This window comes from Schistocerca nitens, chromosome 1 (genome assembly GCF_023898315.1).
Source record: "Schistocerca nitens isolate TAMUIC-IGC-003100 chromosome 1, iqSchNite1.1, whole genome shotgun sequence".
Taxonomy (NCBI): domain Eukaryota; kingdom Metazoa; phylum Arthropoda; class Insecta; order Orthoptera; family Acrididae; genus Schistocerca; species Schistocerca nitens.
The window spans coordinates 740,929-761,345 of NC_064614.1; the positions used below are offsets into that span (position 1 = coordinate 740,929).

General features: G+C 43.3%; 1 protein-coding gene across 1 annotated transcript in view; it reads right to left on the bottom strand.

Annotated features, from left to right (window-relative positions):
• LOC126240186 (dentin sialophosphoprotein-like) overlaps positions 1 to 20,417 on the bottom strand; it is a 94,966-nt gene that overhangs the window by 60,909 nt on the left and 13,640 nt on the right. The window contains exons 2-3 of the mRNA XM_049947907.1: positions 2,890 to 4,559; positions 2,123 to 2,636 (exon numbers count right to left, since the gene is read on the bottom strand). Coding sequence (XP_049803864.1) covers positions 2,123 to 2,636; positions 2,890 to 4,559 — 2,184 coding nt within the window. The remainder of the gene's footprint in view (positions 1 to 2,122; positions 2,637 to 2,889; positions 4,560 to 20,417) is intronic.

The following is a 20,417-nucleotide window of genomic DNA, read 5'->3' on the forward strand; positions in this document are numbered from 1 at the left end:
CTTCACTGGTGCGTACTACATCTAGATTGAGCATTAGCATTTCGTTGTAAAGATTTTCTAGCTTCCCTACCACGTTCAAATTCCTATGATTCCGCGCCTCGACTCGTGGAGTGTTGTTCTTTCATTGGCTAGAGAGATCATCAGACAGTTTTTCAATTATATTCTACATGTCATGTCGATACACGTTGTGTGTCTTTAATGAAGTGGTTTCCATTGCCGACTGCGTCCTCATACCGTTGATGACTGCTGACTCTTCCTCCTTTAGGGGCAGTTTCCCATCCCAAGCGCAAGAGAGTGCCCTGAACCTCTGTCCGATCCTCCGTTCTCTTTGACAAGGCTGTTGGCAGAACAAGGGTGACTTCTTGTGCTGGAAGTCTTCGGTCGCCATAGATGATGATTTTTATTCAAAGATTAAGTAAGCAGTGAGGGGTTTAAACTCGAGTGCCAGAATGTTTCGATTGCTAACGAAAGACGCTAACCCATTTTTCTCGTTTTGTTCGTTGCATTTCCTCTGGGGGGACGTCACGTGACATCTGTTCAAGTTTGTGGTTGATTCCATTACTCAGTTTTTTAAAGATAGAAGGCAGCCAGCCCGTTTGACCGAACACACAGGGCTGCAGTGCCGATACCCTCTAGACGAATATAGGTAATACATCTCTAATGAACGCAGTCACATCCCTCATCGTTTTACTGGGAAAAGGCGTTACCAAGTTTGTTCTTAATCGATCGAGAGAAGGGAATCGTGCACTCAGCTGCCTCAGCCTCCCCTGACCCAATGACGACCGCTGTCCCACAGCTCGCAGAGCTTCGACCTGCCTGTGTAGACCTTTCTTTTCCTGGTCATGCGTTTGTACTCAGTCAGTTAAAGTGATAACTGTTTCAACTGTCGTAGCAGAACGTGTCTCTACCACTTTGCGTGTTACCCAACTGTCATTACAACAACAGAGATGAGAGAAAATTTCGACTTACATCACACAACAACAATGAAATAGATTAGTTTCTACACTGGATCGTGACACAACATGGTTCAGAACAGTCCCATGCTAAATGACCAACAGTCTACAAGTCTCACACATAGACAGTAATGACTTAATGCATAAACTCGTGCCCTGATAAATTACCAAGTTTACCCCTCACTGGCGCTAATTACATCTCTCTAGTATTTCTCCTAAACAATAAAAAGTCTGCAGATTTCACAAGCATCACTTTGAGACTGGAATTAGTGTTCGTAAGACATGGCCACACGCAGCAAAGACAACCGGTAAGGTCATCAGAAGGATCGTCGGTCACCGCTTTGCATCCTGGCGCGATGAAACTCCAGGTACCGATGACAATGATGCTGCAGATGTGGTTTTAATATGGCGATGTAAACATCTCTGACATCGATTTCTGAGGACCTGGATTCGGATTCTTATGGTACAAGGATGACAAAGCACACTAATAAAATTAGTATTAGCAAGAAATATATTTATTGGAGTAAAGTGTCACAGCTGAATAGTCTTCTGCATAGCAGCAATGAGGGAGCCACCGCACTAATCGTGGCTGCTGTGAGCACCCAGTGTCAGCAAATGTCAGCAGTGTCAGCAGTGACAGCAGTGTCATCACTGTCAGCACTGTCAGCAATACCAGCAATAGCGGTGACAGCACTGTCAACAATGTCAGTAAAGTCAGCACTGTCAGTAGTGTCAGTGGTGTCAGCAGTGTCAGCAATGTCAGTAGTGTCAGCAATGTCAGCAGTGTCAGCAGTGACAGCAGTGTCATCACTGTCACCACTGTCAGCACTGTCAGCAATAGCGGTGACAGCGCCGTCAACAATGTCAGCACTGTCAGCAACGTCAGTAGTGTCAGGGGTGTCAGCAGTGTCAGCAATGTCAGCAGTGTCACCACTGTCAGCACTGCCAGCAATAGCAGTGACAGCACTGTCAACAATGTCAGCACTGTCAGCAATAGCGGTGACAGCACTGTCAACAATGTCAGCAAAGTTAGCAACGTCAGTAGTGTCAGTGGTGTCAGCAATGTCAGCAGTGTCAGCAATGTCAGCAGTGTCAGCAGTGACAGCAGTGTCATCACTGTCACCACTGTCAGCACTGTCAGCAATAGCGGTGACAGCACTGTCAACAACGTCAGCACTGTCAGCAACGTCAGTAGTGTCAGTGGTGTCAGCAGTGTCACCAGTGTCAGCACTGTCAGCAACGTCAGTAGTGTCAGTGATGTCAGCTGTGTCACCAATGTCAGCAGTGTCACCACTGTCAGCACTGTCAGCAATAGCAGTGACAGCACTGTCAACAATGTCAGCACTGTCAGCAATAGCGGTGGCAGCACTGTCAACAATGTCAGCACTGTCATCAACGTCAGTAGTGTCAGTGGTGTCAGCAGTGTCAGCAATGTCAGCAGTGTCAGCAGTGACAGCAGTGTCATCACTGTCACCACTGTCAGCACTGTCAGCAATAGTGGTGACAGCACTGTCAAAAGTGTCAGCACTGTCAGCAACGTCAGTAGTGTCAGTGGTGTCAGCAGTGTCAGCAATGTCAGCAGTGTCAGCAGTGTCAGCAGTGACAGCAGTGTCATCACTGTCAGCAATAGCAGTGACAGCACTGTCAACAATGTCAGCACTGTCAGCAATAGCGGTGACAGCACTGTCAACAATGTCAGCACTGTCAGAACGTCAGTAGTGTCAGTGGTGTCAGCAGTGTCAGCAAAGTCAGCAGCGTCAGCAATGTCAGCAGTGTCAGCAGTGACAGCAGTGTCATCACTGTCACCACTGTCAGCACTGTCAGCAATAGAGGTGACAGCACTGTCAACAATGTCAGCACTGTCAGTAGTGTCAGTGGTGTCAGCAGTGTCAGCAATGTCAGCAGTGTCAGCAATGTCAGCAGTGTCAGCAGTAACAGCAGTGTCATCACTGTCACCACTGTCAGCAATATTGGTGACAGCACTGTCAACAACGTCAGCACTGTCAGCAACGTCAGTAGTGTCAGTGGTGTCAGCAGTGTCAGCAATGTCAGCAGTGTCACTACTGTCAGCACTGTCAGCAATAGCAGTGACAGCACTGTCAACAATGTCAGCACTGTCAGCAATAGCGGTGACAGCACTGTCAACAATGTCAGCACTGTCAGAACGTCAGTAGTGTCAGTGGTGTCAGCAGTGTCAGCAATGTCAGTAGCGTCAGCAATGTCAGCAGTGTCAGCAGTGACAGCAGTGTCATCACTGTCACCACTGTCAGCACTGTCAGCAATAGCGGTGACAGCACTGTCAACAACATCAGCACTGTCAGCAATGTCAGTAGCGTCAGTGGTGTCAGCAGTGTCAGCAAAGTCAGCAGTGTCAGCAATGTCAGCAGTGTCAGCAGTGACAGCAGTGTCATCACTGTCACCACTGTCAGCACTGTCAGCAATAGAGGTGACAGCACTGTCAACAATGTCAGCACTGTCAGCAACGTCAGTAGTGTGAGTGGTGTCAGCAGTGTCAGCAATGTCAGCAGTGTCAGCAATGTCAGCAGTGTCAGCAGTAACAGCAGTGTCATCACTGTCACCACTGTCAGCACTGTCAGCAATAGCGGTGACAGCACTGTCAACAACGTCAGCACTGTCAGCAATGTCAGTAGTGTCAGTGGTGTCAGCAGTGTCAGCAATGTCAGCAGTGTCAGCAGTGTCAGCAATGTCAGCAGTGTCAGCAATGTCTGCAGTGTCAGCAGTGACAGCAGTGTCAGCAGTGACAGCAGTGTCAGCACTGTCAGCACTGTCAGCAATAGTGGTGACAGCACTGTCAACAATGTCAGCACTGTCAGCAACGTCAGTAGTGTCAGCAATGTCAGCAGTGACAGCAGTGTCATCACTGTCACCACTGTCAGCACTATCAGCAGTAGTGGTGACAGCACTGTCAACAATGTCAGCACTGTCAGCAACGTCAGTAGTGTCAGTGGTGTCAGCAGTGTCAGCAATGTCAGCAGTGTCAGCAATGTCAGCAGTGTCAGCAATGTCAGCAGTGTCAGCAATGTCAGCAGTGTCAGCAATGTCAGCAGTGTCAGCAGTGACAGCAGTGTGATCACTGTCAGCACTGTCAGCAATGTCAGCAATAGTGGTGACAGCACTGTCAACAATGTCAGCACTGTCAGCAACGTCAGTAGTGTCAGTGGTGTCAGCAGTGTCAGCAATGTCAGCAATAGCGGTGACAGCACTGTCAACAATGTCAGCACTGTCAGCAACGTCAGTAGTGTCAGTGGTGTCAGCAACGTCAGTAGCGTCAGTGGTGTCAGCAATGTCAGCAGTGTCAGCAGTGTCAGCAGTGTCAGCAGTGACAGCAGTGTCATCACTGTCAGCACTGTCAGTAATGTCAGCAATAGCGGTGACAGCACTGTCAACAATGTCAGCACTGTCAGCAACGTCAGCAGTGTCAGCAGTGTCAACACTGTTAGCAATGTTATTAGTGTCAGCAGTGTCAGCAGTATCAGCAGTGTCAGCAGTGTCCTGGGGCCACTGTTCCACATGACGGCAGTTAGCATGATGTGGTGAAGTCAGCAGGTACCGTCCGAGCAGTGGCACTGGCTGCTGCACTGTAGACTGCTCGTTAATGGAGCAATCTCGTGGACATGGAAGTGATGTGCCTGGGTAAACTCCAGTAGCTCTTCTTGGAATGTAGAAGCTTCCTTCACCAGGATAGAGATTAGCTGGTCTCTTTTCAATGAGTTCTGCGTAATTTTTGAGGACATCAAAAGTAGTATTCCACTTGAGTTGATAGATGTATCAAAGCACTGCACTGAACATGCATTAGACTGCTGTGGGAGGGCACCTGAGTTTAGTGAATCTAAACTTTTAATTTTAGTTATTTATATGTCCCCTAACTCTGTCTTTGGAGCATTTCTGGACAAGATAGAGAGGGTTTTTGGTTTCGTTTGTAGGAAGTACCAAAAATTAGTTGTATGTGGTGACTTCAGCATTAATTTTGTATGTGATTGTGCAAGGAAAAGGATGTGGGAAGATCTGTTAAATTCTATGATCTGATGCAGACTATAGTTTTTCCAACCAGGGTACAACGGAACAGTAGCAAACCCATAGACATTATTTCTATTCATTCTTAATTACGAGATGGGCATTCTGTCAGTAAAAGGATGATTGCCTTTTTGGACCACGATGCACAGATTTTAACGCTAAAAGGTTTTTGTACTGAAACAAATGTTATACTCATATATTATTACAAGCCATGTAGAAAAACTAATCCAATGCCAATAGAGAGTTTTGTAAATCTCGTTAAGGAACAAGAGTGGGAGGATGTTTGTAGTCCTGATAAGGTAGATGACAAATATAATGTTCTTCATAACGCATTTCTCATGCTCTTTTAAAGTCACTTTCCATTACAACATTCTAAACAGGGTACTAGCAGTAGAAGGCAGTGGGATAAGCGTATTATGTAAACAAACTGGGAATTATATGAAAATGTTGGATAACTAAGTAGCCCATTACAGAAAGTATTATAAGGGGCTTAAAATGTTATTAGGAAGGCAAAGAGTACGTGGTGCGCAAATAGTACAGCTAATTCACAGGATAAAATTAAAATCATATGATCAGTCGTCAAGGAAGTTTCTGGTCAGCAGCATAACATCGAGGATGTAAACTTAGTACATAGTAAAAATATTTCTGTTACTGATAGGTCAGATATATATGTACAGTATTTAACAATAACTTTCTGAACATAGCTAGTGAATTAAATAAAACTTAATTGCTACAGGGAATCATATAACTCGCTTGGAAAATGGCTTTCCAGTGATATATGGGATACTCCTCCATGCTACTGACAAGGGGACACTGAGTCAATAATTACATCACTGAAGCTAAGGACTCTCATCAATATGACGGGGTATCTAGCAGACTACTAAAGTACTGTGCTGCAAAATGTTAGCCCTGTACTTAGCCATATTTGTAACTTTTCCTGTAGGAATGGTCAGTTTCCTACCTGATTAAAGTACTCAGACGTAAAGCCACTTTATGAAAAAAGAGAAAAGGATAATGTAGGCAATTTTAGACCTATTTCTATACCATCAGTGTTTGCTAAAGTTATTGAAAAGAGTGTGTATGTAAGGATAATTGGTCATTTCATTTCATATAATTTGCTGTCAAATGTACAGTTTTGTTACAGCAGTGGTTTAACAACTGAAAGTACTGTATTCTCTTTTCCCTGAGAGATACTTGCCGGATTAAACGAAACGTTTCGAAAGCTATACGTATTTTTTGGTGTAGTTAAGGAGTTTGATTGTGTTGATTACAAAATACTATTCCAGAAGTTAGACCGTTATGGAATAAGGGGTGTAGCCCACAGTTGGTTCAGCTCATACTTTAAGAACAGACAGCGAAAGGTCATTCTTCACAGTACTGGGAATGGCTATGGTGTGGGTTCTGAGTGGGGCACAGGCAAATGGGGGGTGTCCCCGGGATCAGTGCTGGGGCCACTCCTGTTTCTTATTTGTATAAATGACATGACTTCCTGTATTACAGGTGATTCTAAAACATTTCTGTGTGCTAATGACACTAGCTTGGTAGTAAGCAATGTTGTGTGTAACATTGGTACTGTATCAAATAGTGCTGTTCATGACTTAAGTTCATGGCTTGTAGAAAATAAATTAAATCTAAATCACAATAAGACTCAGTTTTTACCGTTTCTAAACCACAATTCAACAAAACCTGACATTCTAATTACACAAAATAGACGTATGATTAGTGAGATTAAACATTTCAAATTTCTAGGTTGTCGGATAGATAGTAAACTTTCGTGGAAAGCCCATGTTCAGGATCTTGTTCAAAGATACAATGCTGCCATTTTTGTTATTAGAACAGTATCTGAAGTACGTGATAGTTGATCATGAAGAGTAGTCAGCTTTCCTTATATCCATTCGCTTATGATGTGTTGTATTATATTTTGGGTAACTCTTCCCATTCTCAAAGAGTATTTATGGCTCAGAAACGGGAGGCAAAGAGTATTTATAGCTCAGAAATGGGAGATTTGGGCAATAAATGGAGTAAGTCCGCGATCCACTTGCTCTTGTCTTTTTATTAGTCTGGGTATTCCGACATTAGCCTCTCAAAATATATATATATGTTCCTTAACGTCGTTTATCTTTAGTTGGATCGCACCTGCTTGGCTCTTGTGCAGAAAGGAGTATCAGTAAGCTACTACAAGAACAAAAATCTTAGCAGTAATCCACGAGCTTTCAAATATAAACAGAAGAGTTTTCTCAATGGGTCAGTCCTTCTATGTCGTTGAGGAGTTCCTTGAAAAACTAAACTAATTTCTGGGTTACATGATTGACTGCATTTATGTAAATTTATAGTTTGTTATCATTTTAGCAGTCATGAACACTTTATCTATTATTGCTTTTTTGTTGTAATTTCATGTACTGACACGTTCAATGACACGGAGATTTGCTCCTCAATTTGGTCCTATGGAACTAGACGTATAAAACAAAAATAGACAAGTAAGAGCAGAGTTACGGCGTGCCCCACCTCCAGAGGTAGGTCACGGGTGCTGCTGCGTCAAACACCATCAGTTCAGCTCTCAGCAAGTGGAGACATGCGTCCTAAAGGCTTCACACCAGTGGGTGACATGTTCGCAGCTCACAGCGACCAAGTACAGGAAACCAGGCGGACAGGGAGAGAGAAGTTACTGGCGAATCGTAGGCAGCGCATCACGAGCCCTCCATTACAGGTGGCCCACTGTAACTGAACAGGATATGGGCTTGGAAGACTGAGTATTTATTACTGTCTATCTGAGGCAACGATGTTATGTCGGGCCAATGGTGGCCACCATTTGTCCTCGTTTCCTGGGCTCATCAGTAGCGTTCGGCTCACCTCAGCGTCATAACAATGGCTTTCTGGTCTTCAGCTTGGTGCTTGTGGGCCGGATGATAGGCATCCTCATGCAACGTCTAATTGTTCCTGCGGCATCGTGCTGTGCAGTCAGAATGGCTTTATGACCAAGCGAGGTAGCGCAGTGGTTACCACACTGGACTCAATTTCGGGAGGACGAGGATTGAGATCCGCATCCGGCCATCCTGGTTTCGGTTTTCTGTGATTTCCCTAAATCACTTAAGGCAAATGTTGGGATGATTCCTTCGAAAGGAAACGTCAAATCCGAGCTTGTGCACCGTCTCTAATGACATCGTTGTCGACTGTACGTCAAACACTAATATCCTCCTCCTACTCAGAACGGCGTTATGATCCCTCCCCAGTGAGTTCAAGTTTCTGACTTCTTGCTCAAGTGGGATGAGGTAATAGCTTCCGGTTGTGTCACATTGTTCGCTGTATCGGCACGCTTCCTGTTTGTCATTTAACTTTACTTGGTGCTGGCTGGAGAAAACCTTAAGAAAATTTTGTACTAGTCCATGATAGCCTTCTGTAGCGCAACGGTATGTCTATTGGTGCTTATGCATGTATGTTTGTATGTATGTATGTGTGTGCGTGTATGCATGTATATGTATATATAGGGCGTGGAATGACTGTGAGAACCACACAGTTGAACATAAATGCAAATCCTAACCGAGCCCGCAGGTGGTAATGTTGTATTTGACACCGAACGTTACTTGTACAATGTTCTCAAGACGTCTCAAGTGTCAGTCGTGATCAGAACAGAGGCATCTGTGGTTGTGGGTGCTTTATGTCGGAGCTAAGTGTATCCGAACGTGGGCAGATCGTTGGTACTCAAATGACGGGTGGTTCCGTAACTGAGTCAGACAAAGTGGATCGAGACCCACTGTATCCTAGAATTATACTGCATACGGGGAAGAGGGAAAAACACATCAGCTAAGTCACAACACGGACGAAAGCGTGCGTTGAGTGATCGTTACAGGCGGTCATTTGAGAGGATTGTGGCGAGAAACTAGAGTATGACAACTGCAAAAGCCACCGCAGAAGTGAATGTCATGGTCCCGAACCCTGTCAATACCAACACAACATAAAGGCGTTCCATAAACAGGGAACTGCAGGGCGAGCTACGATTCCGAAACCACCCATGAGTGATGCAGGTGCCACGGGTGAGAGCCGTACGGTTGGACAAGTCCCGTTTCACACTGTTTCCTCATTCTGGAAGAATTTACGTGCCAAGAGTGAAACATGGCGCGGGTCTGGTGGTGATTTGGGCAGCCATAACGTGGTATTCCGTGGACACCTAGGTTAGTCTGTAAGTTCGCATTACCCCCAAGAAACGTCTGAGCACTTTCTGTGGTCAGGTCAATCCCATGGTACAGTTTGTGTTTGCCGGTGAGACTGCTCTGTTCCAAGACGACAGGGCCCCCATCCACCCACATCGCGTCGTCCAGACCTGGCTTCGGGAGCACCGCGAGGACAAACTGTCGCGTCCCCACTGACCACCGCAGCCGCCACACCTCCACACTACTCAGTCTCTGTTTCCTACAGTGGACAGAAATGTATGTGTCGCTGTGCATCTCCATCGTGGTTACCTGAACATGCCACAGTTCTGCAGGCAGAAAGGTGTGAGATTCACTTGAAAATCACGCGGGATCTGTGTTTATCCATGCCGAGACGACTGCAATCTGAATGCCAACAGGCTTTCTACACAGTATTAGCCACGCTAATCTGTTGTGTTTTGTTGTTTACATACTTTTATCCACCCCCTGTATGTATAAAACGTTTATGAAGAGTGCTGTAATGTCTATTCAAAGAACTTGTAACAATCATGTTGACGCAGATACTCTTTCGTCGCGTTATGGAGCCTGTGAACACAGTAAAAGAAAACAGTACATCAGGAATACATGTACATCGATCAGCCAGAATATTAATGACCACCGACCTACTATCGATATAAACCCATCCAGGCTGCAGCAGCGTCATCTGGCGAGGAATCACTGCTGCTCAGACACACGCATGGTGCGTGTAGTTTCAGTGAGCGTGTCGTCCGTGTGTAGAATGGGGAAGGTGCGCGATCTATATAATTATGACCGGGAGCAGATTGTCATTGCCCGGAGGTTCGGCACGAGCATTTCGGAAACTCCACGAATTGTCGGGTGTTCGTGGCGAAACCAAAGTGAAACCATATTCAGACGTCGTCTCATTGGGCAGTCACCTCTCATTATAGACTGGTAAAACGGGACAGGCGGTGAACTGTTGCGGATCTAACAACAGACTTTAATCTTGGGCAGAGTACCAGTGTGTCTGAACACACTGTGAACCGAACATTTCTCACAATGGACCTCTGCAGCCAATGATCCGTGAATGTGCCAATTTTAACACGTTAACACCATGACATCGGCAACTAAGACTGAAATAGGCAGTGGACGTTGCCACAATGGCACTGCGTTGCATGGTTTGATGAACCCCGATACCTTCTTCATCGGGCCGATGGTAGGGCGCCAGTCCGTCGTCTTCCATCGGAACAGCTCCTTGACACCTGTAATGCGGGAAGGAGACAAGCTGGCGACAGTCCCACTATGCTATGGGGAACATTCACATGGTCATCCATGGGTACAATTGTGCTTGGGCCAGGAACAATGATGGCCAAGAAGTATCTTACACTGGTTGCAGACCACGTACACCCCTTCATGACAGTCATGTTTCCTGACAGCAGTGGTATTTTTCAAGAAGATAATTCGCGATGCCTCAACTACAGGAGTGTGATGGAGTGATTCAGGGAACACAGTGGCGAGTTCCAGTCAATGTGCTGTGTCCCCAGCTATCCAGAGCTGAACCTGATCGAACACATCCGTGACGTGATTGAACGTCGTGGCATCAGAACTCATCGACCCCACCCTGGAATTTACGGGAATTAGGTGACTAACACTTGGTTCAAGAATCATAAAAGAAGGTTGCATACATGGAAGAATCCTGGAGATACTAGAAGGTATCAGATAGATTATATAATGGTAAGACAGAGATTAAGGAACCAGGTTTTGAATTGTAAGACATTTCCAGGAGCAGATGTGGACTCTGACCACAATCTATCGGTTACGAACTGTAGATTAAAACTGAAGAAACTGCAAAAAGGTGGGAATTTAAGGAGATGGGATCTGGATAAACTGACTAAACCAGAGGTTGTACAGAGTTTCACGGAGAGCATAAAGGAACAGTTGACAGGAATGGGGGAAAGAAATACAGTAGAAGAAGAATGGGTAGCTCTGAGGGATGAAGTAGTGAAGGCAGCAGAGGATCAAGTAGGTAAAATGACGAGGGCTAGTAGAAAACCTAGGAATACTAACGTCTCAAAAATGAGAGCGATAGGAAATGCACAATGGCTAAGCAGTCATGGCTAGAGGACAAATGAAAGGATGTAGAGGCTTATCTCACTACGGGGAAGATAGATACTGCCTACAGGTAAACCAAAGAGAGCTTTGGAGGAATGAGAGCCACTTGGGTGAATATCAAGAGCTCAGATGGAAACCCAGTTCTAAGCAAAGAAGGGAAAGCAGAAAGGTGGAAGGAGTATATAGAGGGTCTATACAAAGGCAATGTACTTGAGGACAATATTATGGAAATGGAAGAGGATGTAGATGAAAATGAAATGGGAGATACGATACTGCGTGAAGAGTTTGACAGAGCACTGAAAGACCTGAGTCGAAACAAGGCTCCGGGAGTACACAACATTCCATTAGAACTACTGACTGCCTTGGGAGAGCCAGTCCCGACAAAACTTTACCACCTGGTGAGCAAGATGTACGAGACAGGCGAAATACCCTCAGACTTCAAAAAGAATAAAATAATTCCAAACCCAAAGAAAGCAGGTGTTGACAGATGTGAGAATTACCGAACTATCAGTTTAATAAGTCACAGTTGCAAAATATTAACGCGAATTCTTTACAGACGAATGGAAAAACTTTTAGAGGCCGACCTCAGGGAAGATAAGTTTGGATTCTGTAGAAATGTTGGAACACGTGAGGCAATACTGACCTTACGACTTATCTTAGAAGAAAGGTTAAGGAAAGGCAAACCTACGTTTCTAGCATTTGTAGACTTAGAGAAAGCTTTTGACAATGTTAACTGGAATACTCTCTTTCAAATTCGGAAGGTGGCAGGGGTAAAATACAGGGAGCGAAAGGCTATTTGCAATTTGTACAGAAACCAGATGGCAGTTATAAGAGTCGAGGGGCACGAAAGGGAAGCAGTGTTTGGGAAGGGAGTGAGACAGGGTTGTAGCCTCTCCTCGATGTTATTCAATCTGTATATTGAGCAAGCAGTATAGGAAGCAAAAGAGAAATTCGGAGTAGGTATTGAAATCCATGGAGAAGTAATAAAATCTTTGAGGTTCGCCGATGACATTGTAATTCTGTCAGAGACAGCAAAGGACTGGGAAGAGCAGTTGAACGGAGTGGACAGTGTCTTGAAAGGAGGATATAAGATGAACATCAACAAAAGCAAAAGGAAGATGATGGAATGTAGTCGAATTAAGTCGGGTGATGCTGAGGGAATTAGATTAGGAAATGAGACACTTAAAGTAGTAAAGGAAGGAGCTCTTTGGGGAGCAAAATAACTGATGATGGTCGAAGTAGAGAGGATATAAAATGTAGACTGGCAATGGCAAGGAAAGCGTTTCTGAAGAAGAGAAATTTGTTGACATAGAGTATAGATTTAAGTGTCAGGAAGTCGTTTCTGAAAGTTTTTGTATGGAGTGTAGCCATGTATGGAAGTGAAATATGGACGATAAATAGTTTGGACAAGAAGAGAATAGAAGCTTTCGAAATGTGGTGCTACAGAAGATTGCTGAAGAGTAGATGGGTAGATCACATAACTAATGAGGAGGTATTGAATAGAATTGGGGAGAAGAGGAGTTTGTGGCACAACTTGACTAGAAGAAGGGACCGGTTGGTAGGACGTATTCTGAAGGATCAGGGGATCACGAATTTAGCATTGGAGGGCAGTGTGGAGGGTAAAAATCGTAGAGGGAGACCAAGAGATGAATACATTAAGCAGATTCAGAAGGATGTAGGTTGCAGTAGGTACTGGGAGATGAAGAAGCTTGCACAGGATAGAGTAGCGTGGAGAGCTCCATGTAAACCAGTGTCAGGTCTGAAGACAACAACAACAACAACAACAGGTGACTTGTGTGTGCAGATGTCGTGCCAAGTCCCCCCAGCGACCTATCAAGGCCTCATTGCTTCCATGTCGCGATGCGTCGCCTCTGTTATCCACGTGAAAGCTGGCCACACCTGCTATTACAAAGGCAGTCGTAATGTTCTGGTTGATCAGTGTATTCTCTAAATACTTATAAATTATTGAAATAAATTTACAGAAATCCTTGAAAAAGAGACCAGAAATGAGTTATAAGCTTCACAACTCGCTGTTAGCCCATAATCCCAAATTGTCATTACTAGAAGAATTTGCAAATACTGCATCTTCTGGTCGCGGGGAGATAAAAGTCATGTTGCTCTGTGCTCAGTTTTCGTTTGATGCAGCACATATCTATTAACATTATGAAGGTGACATAAACAAATATACAGTAATTTTGTTTGTATTGCACCAACTCTGTATATTTCTCGACTGAAACATTGTTGGAGTCAATTTGTTCCGGATGAACAGCTGTACTAAATCACGACTTGTCGTACACTCGATCTCGCTTCAGTAAGGGAGAACGTGTTGACGAGCAGGAAGCAACCACGGCACCACCGTTTTCAGACTCGGCAGAGAAGGAAGGGAGGAAGTCGGTACTGTACTGGCCCAACAGCAGCGCCTTGACCTGCAGTGTAGGCAATCCTCAACACTAGACTCGCACTCGCCCCGCTTCTCGGCTGTTAAAGCGACTGAGGACGTCACACACACCAGGGGTAGTCATGGAACCATCATTATAACATGGCCTGATGTTAGCAGGGATTTTGATAGTATTGATTTAGATGCTATACTTATTATAGAGAAATAGCTGAGTCTGCCGAACAGTGTAATGCCTTTGTTAGACAACTACCTCAAAAACATATATGAATGAGTCACCTGTGAGCAGCAAAAGTCATCATGGAAACATTTTTGTCGCCTCAGTCCCCCCAGTATTCCATCCTTGGTCCGCTGATTTCCTCACTGTATATTAATTGTGTACCACTTATATACTTATCATACACAGTTGTAACAAAGTGGCAAACCCTCAGAACATTGCTGCTCATTGTCAAGTTTGAAAAAAAATCATTGTTCAACGCTCTGATGGGCAGAATAACTCAGTCCTTAACTAAATTCCAGGAAGTCACAAGTCGTCCTCATGTCGTAAAGAAAGTCGCTCAGTGGGCATTTTCTTGAACAGTTACTCACATAATTCTTAATGGTACCCAATTACTGTTTCAAAAAACAACCATAATATACCTTCGCATTATTGTAAATGAGGATCTAAACTAGGAAGAACTAAGTGCTGTAGAGAACAGGAAACATATCTCCTCCCCACATAAAATCCAAAAGTTTAGAAAATTATTTCGACCTCAATGTAAACAAAATGGTTCAAATGGCTCTAAGCTCTATGGGACTTAACATCTGAGTTCATCAGTCCCCTAGACTTAGAACTACTTAAACCTAACTAACCTAAGGACATCACACACAAGCATGCCCGAGGCAGGATTCGAATCTGCGACCGTAGCAGCAGCGCGGTTCCGGACTGAAGCGCTTGGAACCGCCCGGCCACAGCGGCTGGCAATGTAAACAAGAAATAGTCCAGTTTTTAGTTTCAACAAACCTTTATGACTGTCAAATATTTCAACGCTGACACAAACAGTGAAAGCTGCAGACGACTCGAGCTAGCCACGAACACTTTCGTCTGACGTATGTGCCACTTGTTATCTTTCAGATTGCATCGAAGGAAGGAAGGGAGGGAAATTAGGGTTTAACATCCTATCGACATCAAGGTCACTTGAGACAGCCCACCGTCAGATTGTTTCAAGGATTTGAAAGCCCTTTCGAAGGCACCATCACAATGTTTGTTGCAGTGATTTGGGAAATCAGGAAAAACCTAAATCTGGATGGCCAGACGTGTATTTTAAGCATCATCCTCCTTGATCACTGCGACACTTCACACCAACTACTGCCTGGACTAACACATTAGAACGAAGTGCAAATATTTGTTATTTAAACAATCAGTTTATCCACACAACGGAAGTATACACTTAGCAAAAAACCTCGTTTCAGTATCTTGAACCGTTTATGAAATATGACAGTCATGACCACACAATTCTCAATTCTCCAGGACGAAAATGGACATGTAGAACGCATCCTTCTGACGAATATAAAAATCAGTAATTCGAGAACGAAATGAGATGTTGCTCTGGTTTCAATTTTAAGGAACATTTCAATAGACTTTTTTACATTTCGTATACCACAATGTATGAGCTAAAGTCAAATGCATGCAAAGTATTCGCAATGTGTTTTTACCTCTGAAAAGTCTTTAAAATTTCGTGCAGTCTTTTACTTCATTTTATGCAGTGCAGTAACTATGACATAATGAAAAGAAATTCAGTCCTTTATCGAGTGAGGATATGTGACTGTAATGTGTGCAAAAATAAATTATTCAGTGAACAGTTTTCTTAACACCGAATGATAAGTATTTCATAGTGGCGAGAACGCCATCTCTAATCACAGATTCCTGCATTAGGTGACCAGTATAACCTCGATAAAACCGTACTGATCGAACACTTCTGTAGCAGTGAAAGGGCTAATGACAACATCAGTTGTAGCTGTGGTAATTAGGAGGGGCGTTCAGTAAGCAATGTGACACATTTTTTGCTGAAAGCAGGGTGGTTTTATTCAGGATTACAGAACACCATATTGTTCCCCATTCATTTCGCTACAAAATTCTATTTTGCGACATAATCGCTGTTCAATATGAAGGCCTTATGCCACCTTAATTGGAGGGCATGTACGCCCTAGTCATACCAGTCTACTGGTCGATGTCGGATTCAATGACTTGCTGTACCAATCCCCATCATCCATGTACTGCTTCATTGGGCCAAAAAGATGAAAGCCAGAAGGTCCGAGATCCAGGCTGTAGGGTGAATGAGGAAGAACAGTCCTTTGAATACCCCAGCTGGTGGACAAGTGTGGCAGCACTAGCAACAGAAATGTCCAGTTGAGCAGTGAGGTGTTTGATTGTGATCCGTCGACCACCTCTAATGGTGAGTGTTCGAATGTTCCAAAGCTGCAGGAGTCACAGCTGCGTGTGACAACGGCAGATCGGACGGGTTTGCGCGACCTTATTGCAATGGTTACAGACGCCTTGCCCAATGACTCGCCTTGCTATTGTTTGCTGCCATGTCTGCTTAGACGCTATGCAAGAGCCTATGAATATCTGCGATGCTCTGGTTTTCCGCCGAAAGAAACTCAATAACAGCTTACTGGTGGCAACCCGCCTGCGTTACAGACGCCATTTTGAAGGCTACGCATAGTGCCGACACCTACCAGAAATTCATGAAACTACAGGGGCTAAAGCGGAAATATTCCAAGATGTCTCACAACAAATTCCACATTTTTTTCAAACGAAATTAATTGAAAAAAACCGTTGCATCACTTATTGAAATTCCCTTGTGTCTAACTCTGGACTAAAATTTAGAAGCAAAGTTAGGTGCACTTTCCTTTATTTAAACTGTGCAGTATCGTAAATTGACATCATTCTTAATATAACCAAACATGAAATCAACTGATTAGTAACATTGTGTCAGAACTTGTTCTAAGTGAACATACGGAGTGAAAACAATATTGTGCATAGTTTACTTTACATAATATTTTGAAATTTCTTATCGTCATATACTGCTTTTTAAACTTTCGAAGGTCTTCTTGATTTAGGCTAACATTCGTAGAGAAATTTTATCTTCGCAATATCTATATAACTAGGTTTCTTCTTTAGACCAATGTTGGCAAATGGATCCTGGAACAAGAAAGTTTTCACATTATTATGGTAACAAATTTAACAATATTCAGTAAATTCTATATATGGATTGACAGCTTGTTAAAAATTAAATACACGTAATTCAGAGGCTATCGTTCTCAGACAGTTCTGAGTTTGATGGTTCGATACAGCAGTGTGAGGAGGGTGACACCAGTGGAATCGACAAAAGAAACCTGATTTTTAGGTCTCTAACTTTATTTCACACCTGGTCTCTCTTGTATAATCTTACTTCAATCCTATGCACACACATGGACAGAAAGTTGCACTCCCACATACTAACAATAGTTCTGTCATATGTGTTTTTAAAGAAGTGTTTTCGGTGGTCAGTTGATGGCATTTGGGCGTATTACGACACACGTAGTCCGTGTGACGTATTGAATTATGTGGTGACGTTCAAAAGCATGAATACTTTGCAGTAAAAAAATGTCTGCCACTGCAGGAGATAGGTGACAGGAATTGTTTCGGTGAAGTGATATATCTGTGAGATGGCAAACGACAGCATATTCAAGTTTGATCGATGAGGTTGTGGCACACTTTCACGGGACTGAGTGTACTGGGATAGCGTCCATGCAGTCGGTCCATACTCAGTCTCATGAGATGGTTACGTCTGCAAAGTGGACAAGTGGAGGAATTTCTCTAGGACTGAGTTAGATGTTCTTTGTCTTTCAGTCAATAACATACTTGTACTTGGAATTGGGCACGTTCAAACCATTGTTTATGGAGATAATAAGTAACTGGTTTCTGAGAACATGTACACTAGGAATGAGGTTTTGGAGTCGTGGCAGATGCAGAGGGAACACCATTAGGTGACTTGTGGAGTATGATGTAGACAAATGAGGATTGATGATAAGTTCCTGCTTAAGCTCCTCTACTGCAGTCTCAGGATGAACTTCACTGATCAGAGCAGCGTGAGGGTGCAGGAGCTGGGAAGGCTGAGTTCGGTTTGGGCATCGGGGTTGAGTGGGGGCAAAGACCCATAAATCATACAGCAGGCCTCACATCCCACCTATTCCCCTCCCGCCTCACTGAGGTTATTGGCGTCAAAAGGATCGTGCTAAGATGTGTACCAATGCTTACACGGCAAAGTCTCTTACAAATCAGGACTAGTTGGCGCTTTCAAACTTGTACATACCCCATTAACCACATTACAGAAATTCTGGTAGTATACGTATCAGTTTGCTGACAGACGGGACTGCCTGCGTACTTGTGCACTGTCAACCATCCATTCTGTGGTTATAAATTGTAGCTTTCAGTCTGGTAATATCACGTTCTTCAGAAAAGGGCGATGCGAAACTTTCTTTTAGATTAGTACTTTAGGAAATCAAATGATCATTATTCACCCTTTGGCTTGTGATTTGACATATATATCTTATTTCTCCTCCCTCCCCACGCCCCCAATGAACCGTGGACCTTGCTCTTGGTGAGGAGGCTTGCATGCTTCGGTGATACACAAAGCTGTACCATAGGTGCAACCATAAAGAAAGAGTATCTGTTGAGAGACCAGACAAATGTGTGGTTCCTGAAGAGGGGTAGCAAACGTATCAGTAGCTGCAGAGGCAACAGTCTGGATTAGTGAGTAACCTGGCCTTGTACCATCACACTATGGCTATCACGAAAATAGCTGAAAGCAAGGAGAAACTATGGCCGTAATTTCTCTTGAGGGCATGCAGCTCTACTGTACGGCTAAATATTGATGGTATCATCTTGGGTAAAGCATTCTGGAGATAAAATAGTCCCCATTTGTATCTCTTCGTGGGGGCTACTAAGGCGGAAAGTGTCTTAAGAAGGAACAAAACTAGCGTTCTACGGATCGGAGTATGGAATGTTAGATCCCTTAATTGAGCAAGTAGATTAGAACACTTCAAAAGGAAAATGGATAGATATAGTGGGAATTCGTGAAGTTCAGTTGCGGGAGGAATACAGGGAACACAGGTGAATACAGCGTTATAAATACAAAATCAAAAAGGGGAAACACAGGAATAAGTGTATTAATGCACAAGAAAACAGGAATGTAGGTAAACTGTTATGAACAGCATAGTGAGCGCATTATTGTAGCCCAGACAGACACGAAGCCACCACAGTGGTACAAGTTTATAAACCAACAAGTTCCGCAGATGATGAAGAGATTGAAGAAATGTTTGAGGATATAAGAGATATTATTCAGATAGTTAGTAGAGACGAAAACTTAGTATGCCAATGGACTGGAATTCGATAGTAGAAAAAGGGAAGCAAGTAAAAATACTAGATAAATATGGACTGGGGAAAACAATGAAAGAGGAAGCTGCCTGGCATAGTTTTGCATACAGCATAATTTCATCACCACTAACATTTGGTTTAAAAATCATGAAAGGAGGTTGCACCAGTAGGTTTTAGACTGATTATATAATAGTAGGACGGACATTTTGGAACCTGATTTTAAATTGTAAGACATTTGCAGGGGCAGATGTGCACTCTAACCACAATTTATTCGTTGTGAATTGTAGATTAAAATTCAGAAAATTGCAAAAAGGTAGGACATTAAGGATATGAAACTTGGATAAGTTGAAAGAACCAGAGTTTGTTGAGTGTTTCAGAGGGAGCATTAGTCAACGATTAACAAGAATGGGGAAAGGAATACAGTAGGAGACAAATGAGTACATTTGAGAGAAGAAATAGTGAAGGCAGCAGAGGATCGAATAGGAAAAAAAGACAAGGCCTAACAGATATCCTTGAATTCACAGGAGATTTTGAATTTAATCGATGAAAGGAGAAAATGTAAAATCACAGGAAATGAAGCAGGTGCAAGGGAATAAAAGCATCTAAAAATGACATTGACAAGAATTGAAAAATGGCTAAGCAGGGATGGTTACTGCACAAATGTAAGTATTCAGAAGTATTTACTAAGGGAGAGCTACACTCATGTTCAGAAAAAAACAGAACACATTCAACGACTAGAGATAGGACACTCGTACTCGCAGGACATGTATAGTAGCATGTTCTGCATAAATAATTGTCATTTCAGTCACCTCGGTTTAGTATGTGTCCCACTGCCTAGTAGGGACAGGTCCACCACGGGCCCTGATAACTTGTTTCATACGAGATGGCATTGAACCGCATAAGGCACGAATAGCGTGTAACACCTATGAACGTCACTGTGTCGAGAAATTCTGCTATGGAAAATGAACTATGTTTAGCAGCTGTTGCAGCTGATTTCCGTATCCCCAGGAATACTTGCTAAACATAAATTTAAAATAAATGAGAATTATAATTTATTAAACTTGTTATGAACGCTAGGAACCGTAAGTTACTTCGCAGAATATATTACATTTTTCACTGACGCCAGAAGGGTTGTGTACGTGTTTCCAGGGTGTCAGTATAATTCTTTTTATATTAAGTAGTCCTCAGTTACTTTTAAATCATTGATGTTATACGGGAGCAGTGGTTGAGAAGGGAGTGAGACAGAGTTGTAGCCTATCTCCGATGTTATTCATTCTGTAAATAGAGCAAGCGGTAAAGGAAACAAAAGAAAAATCTGGAGTAGGAATTAAAATCCAAGAAGCAGAAAGAAAAACTTTGAGGTTTGCTGATGACATCGT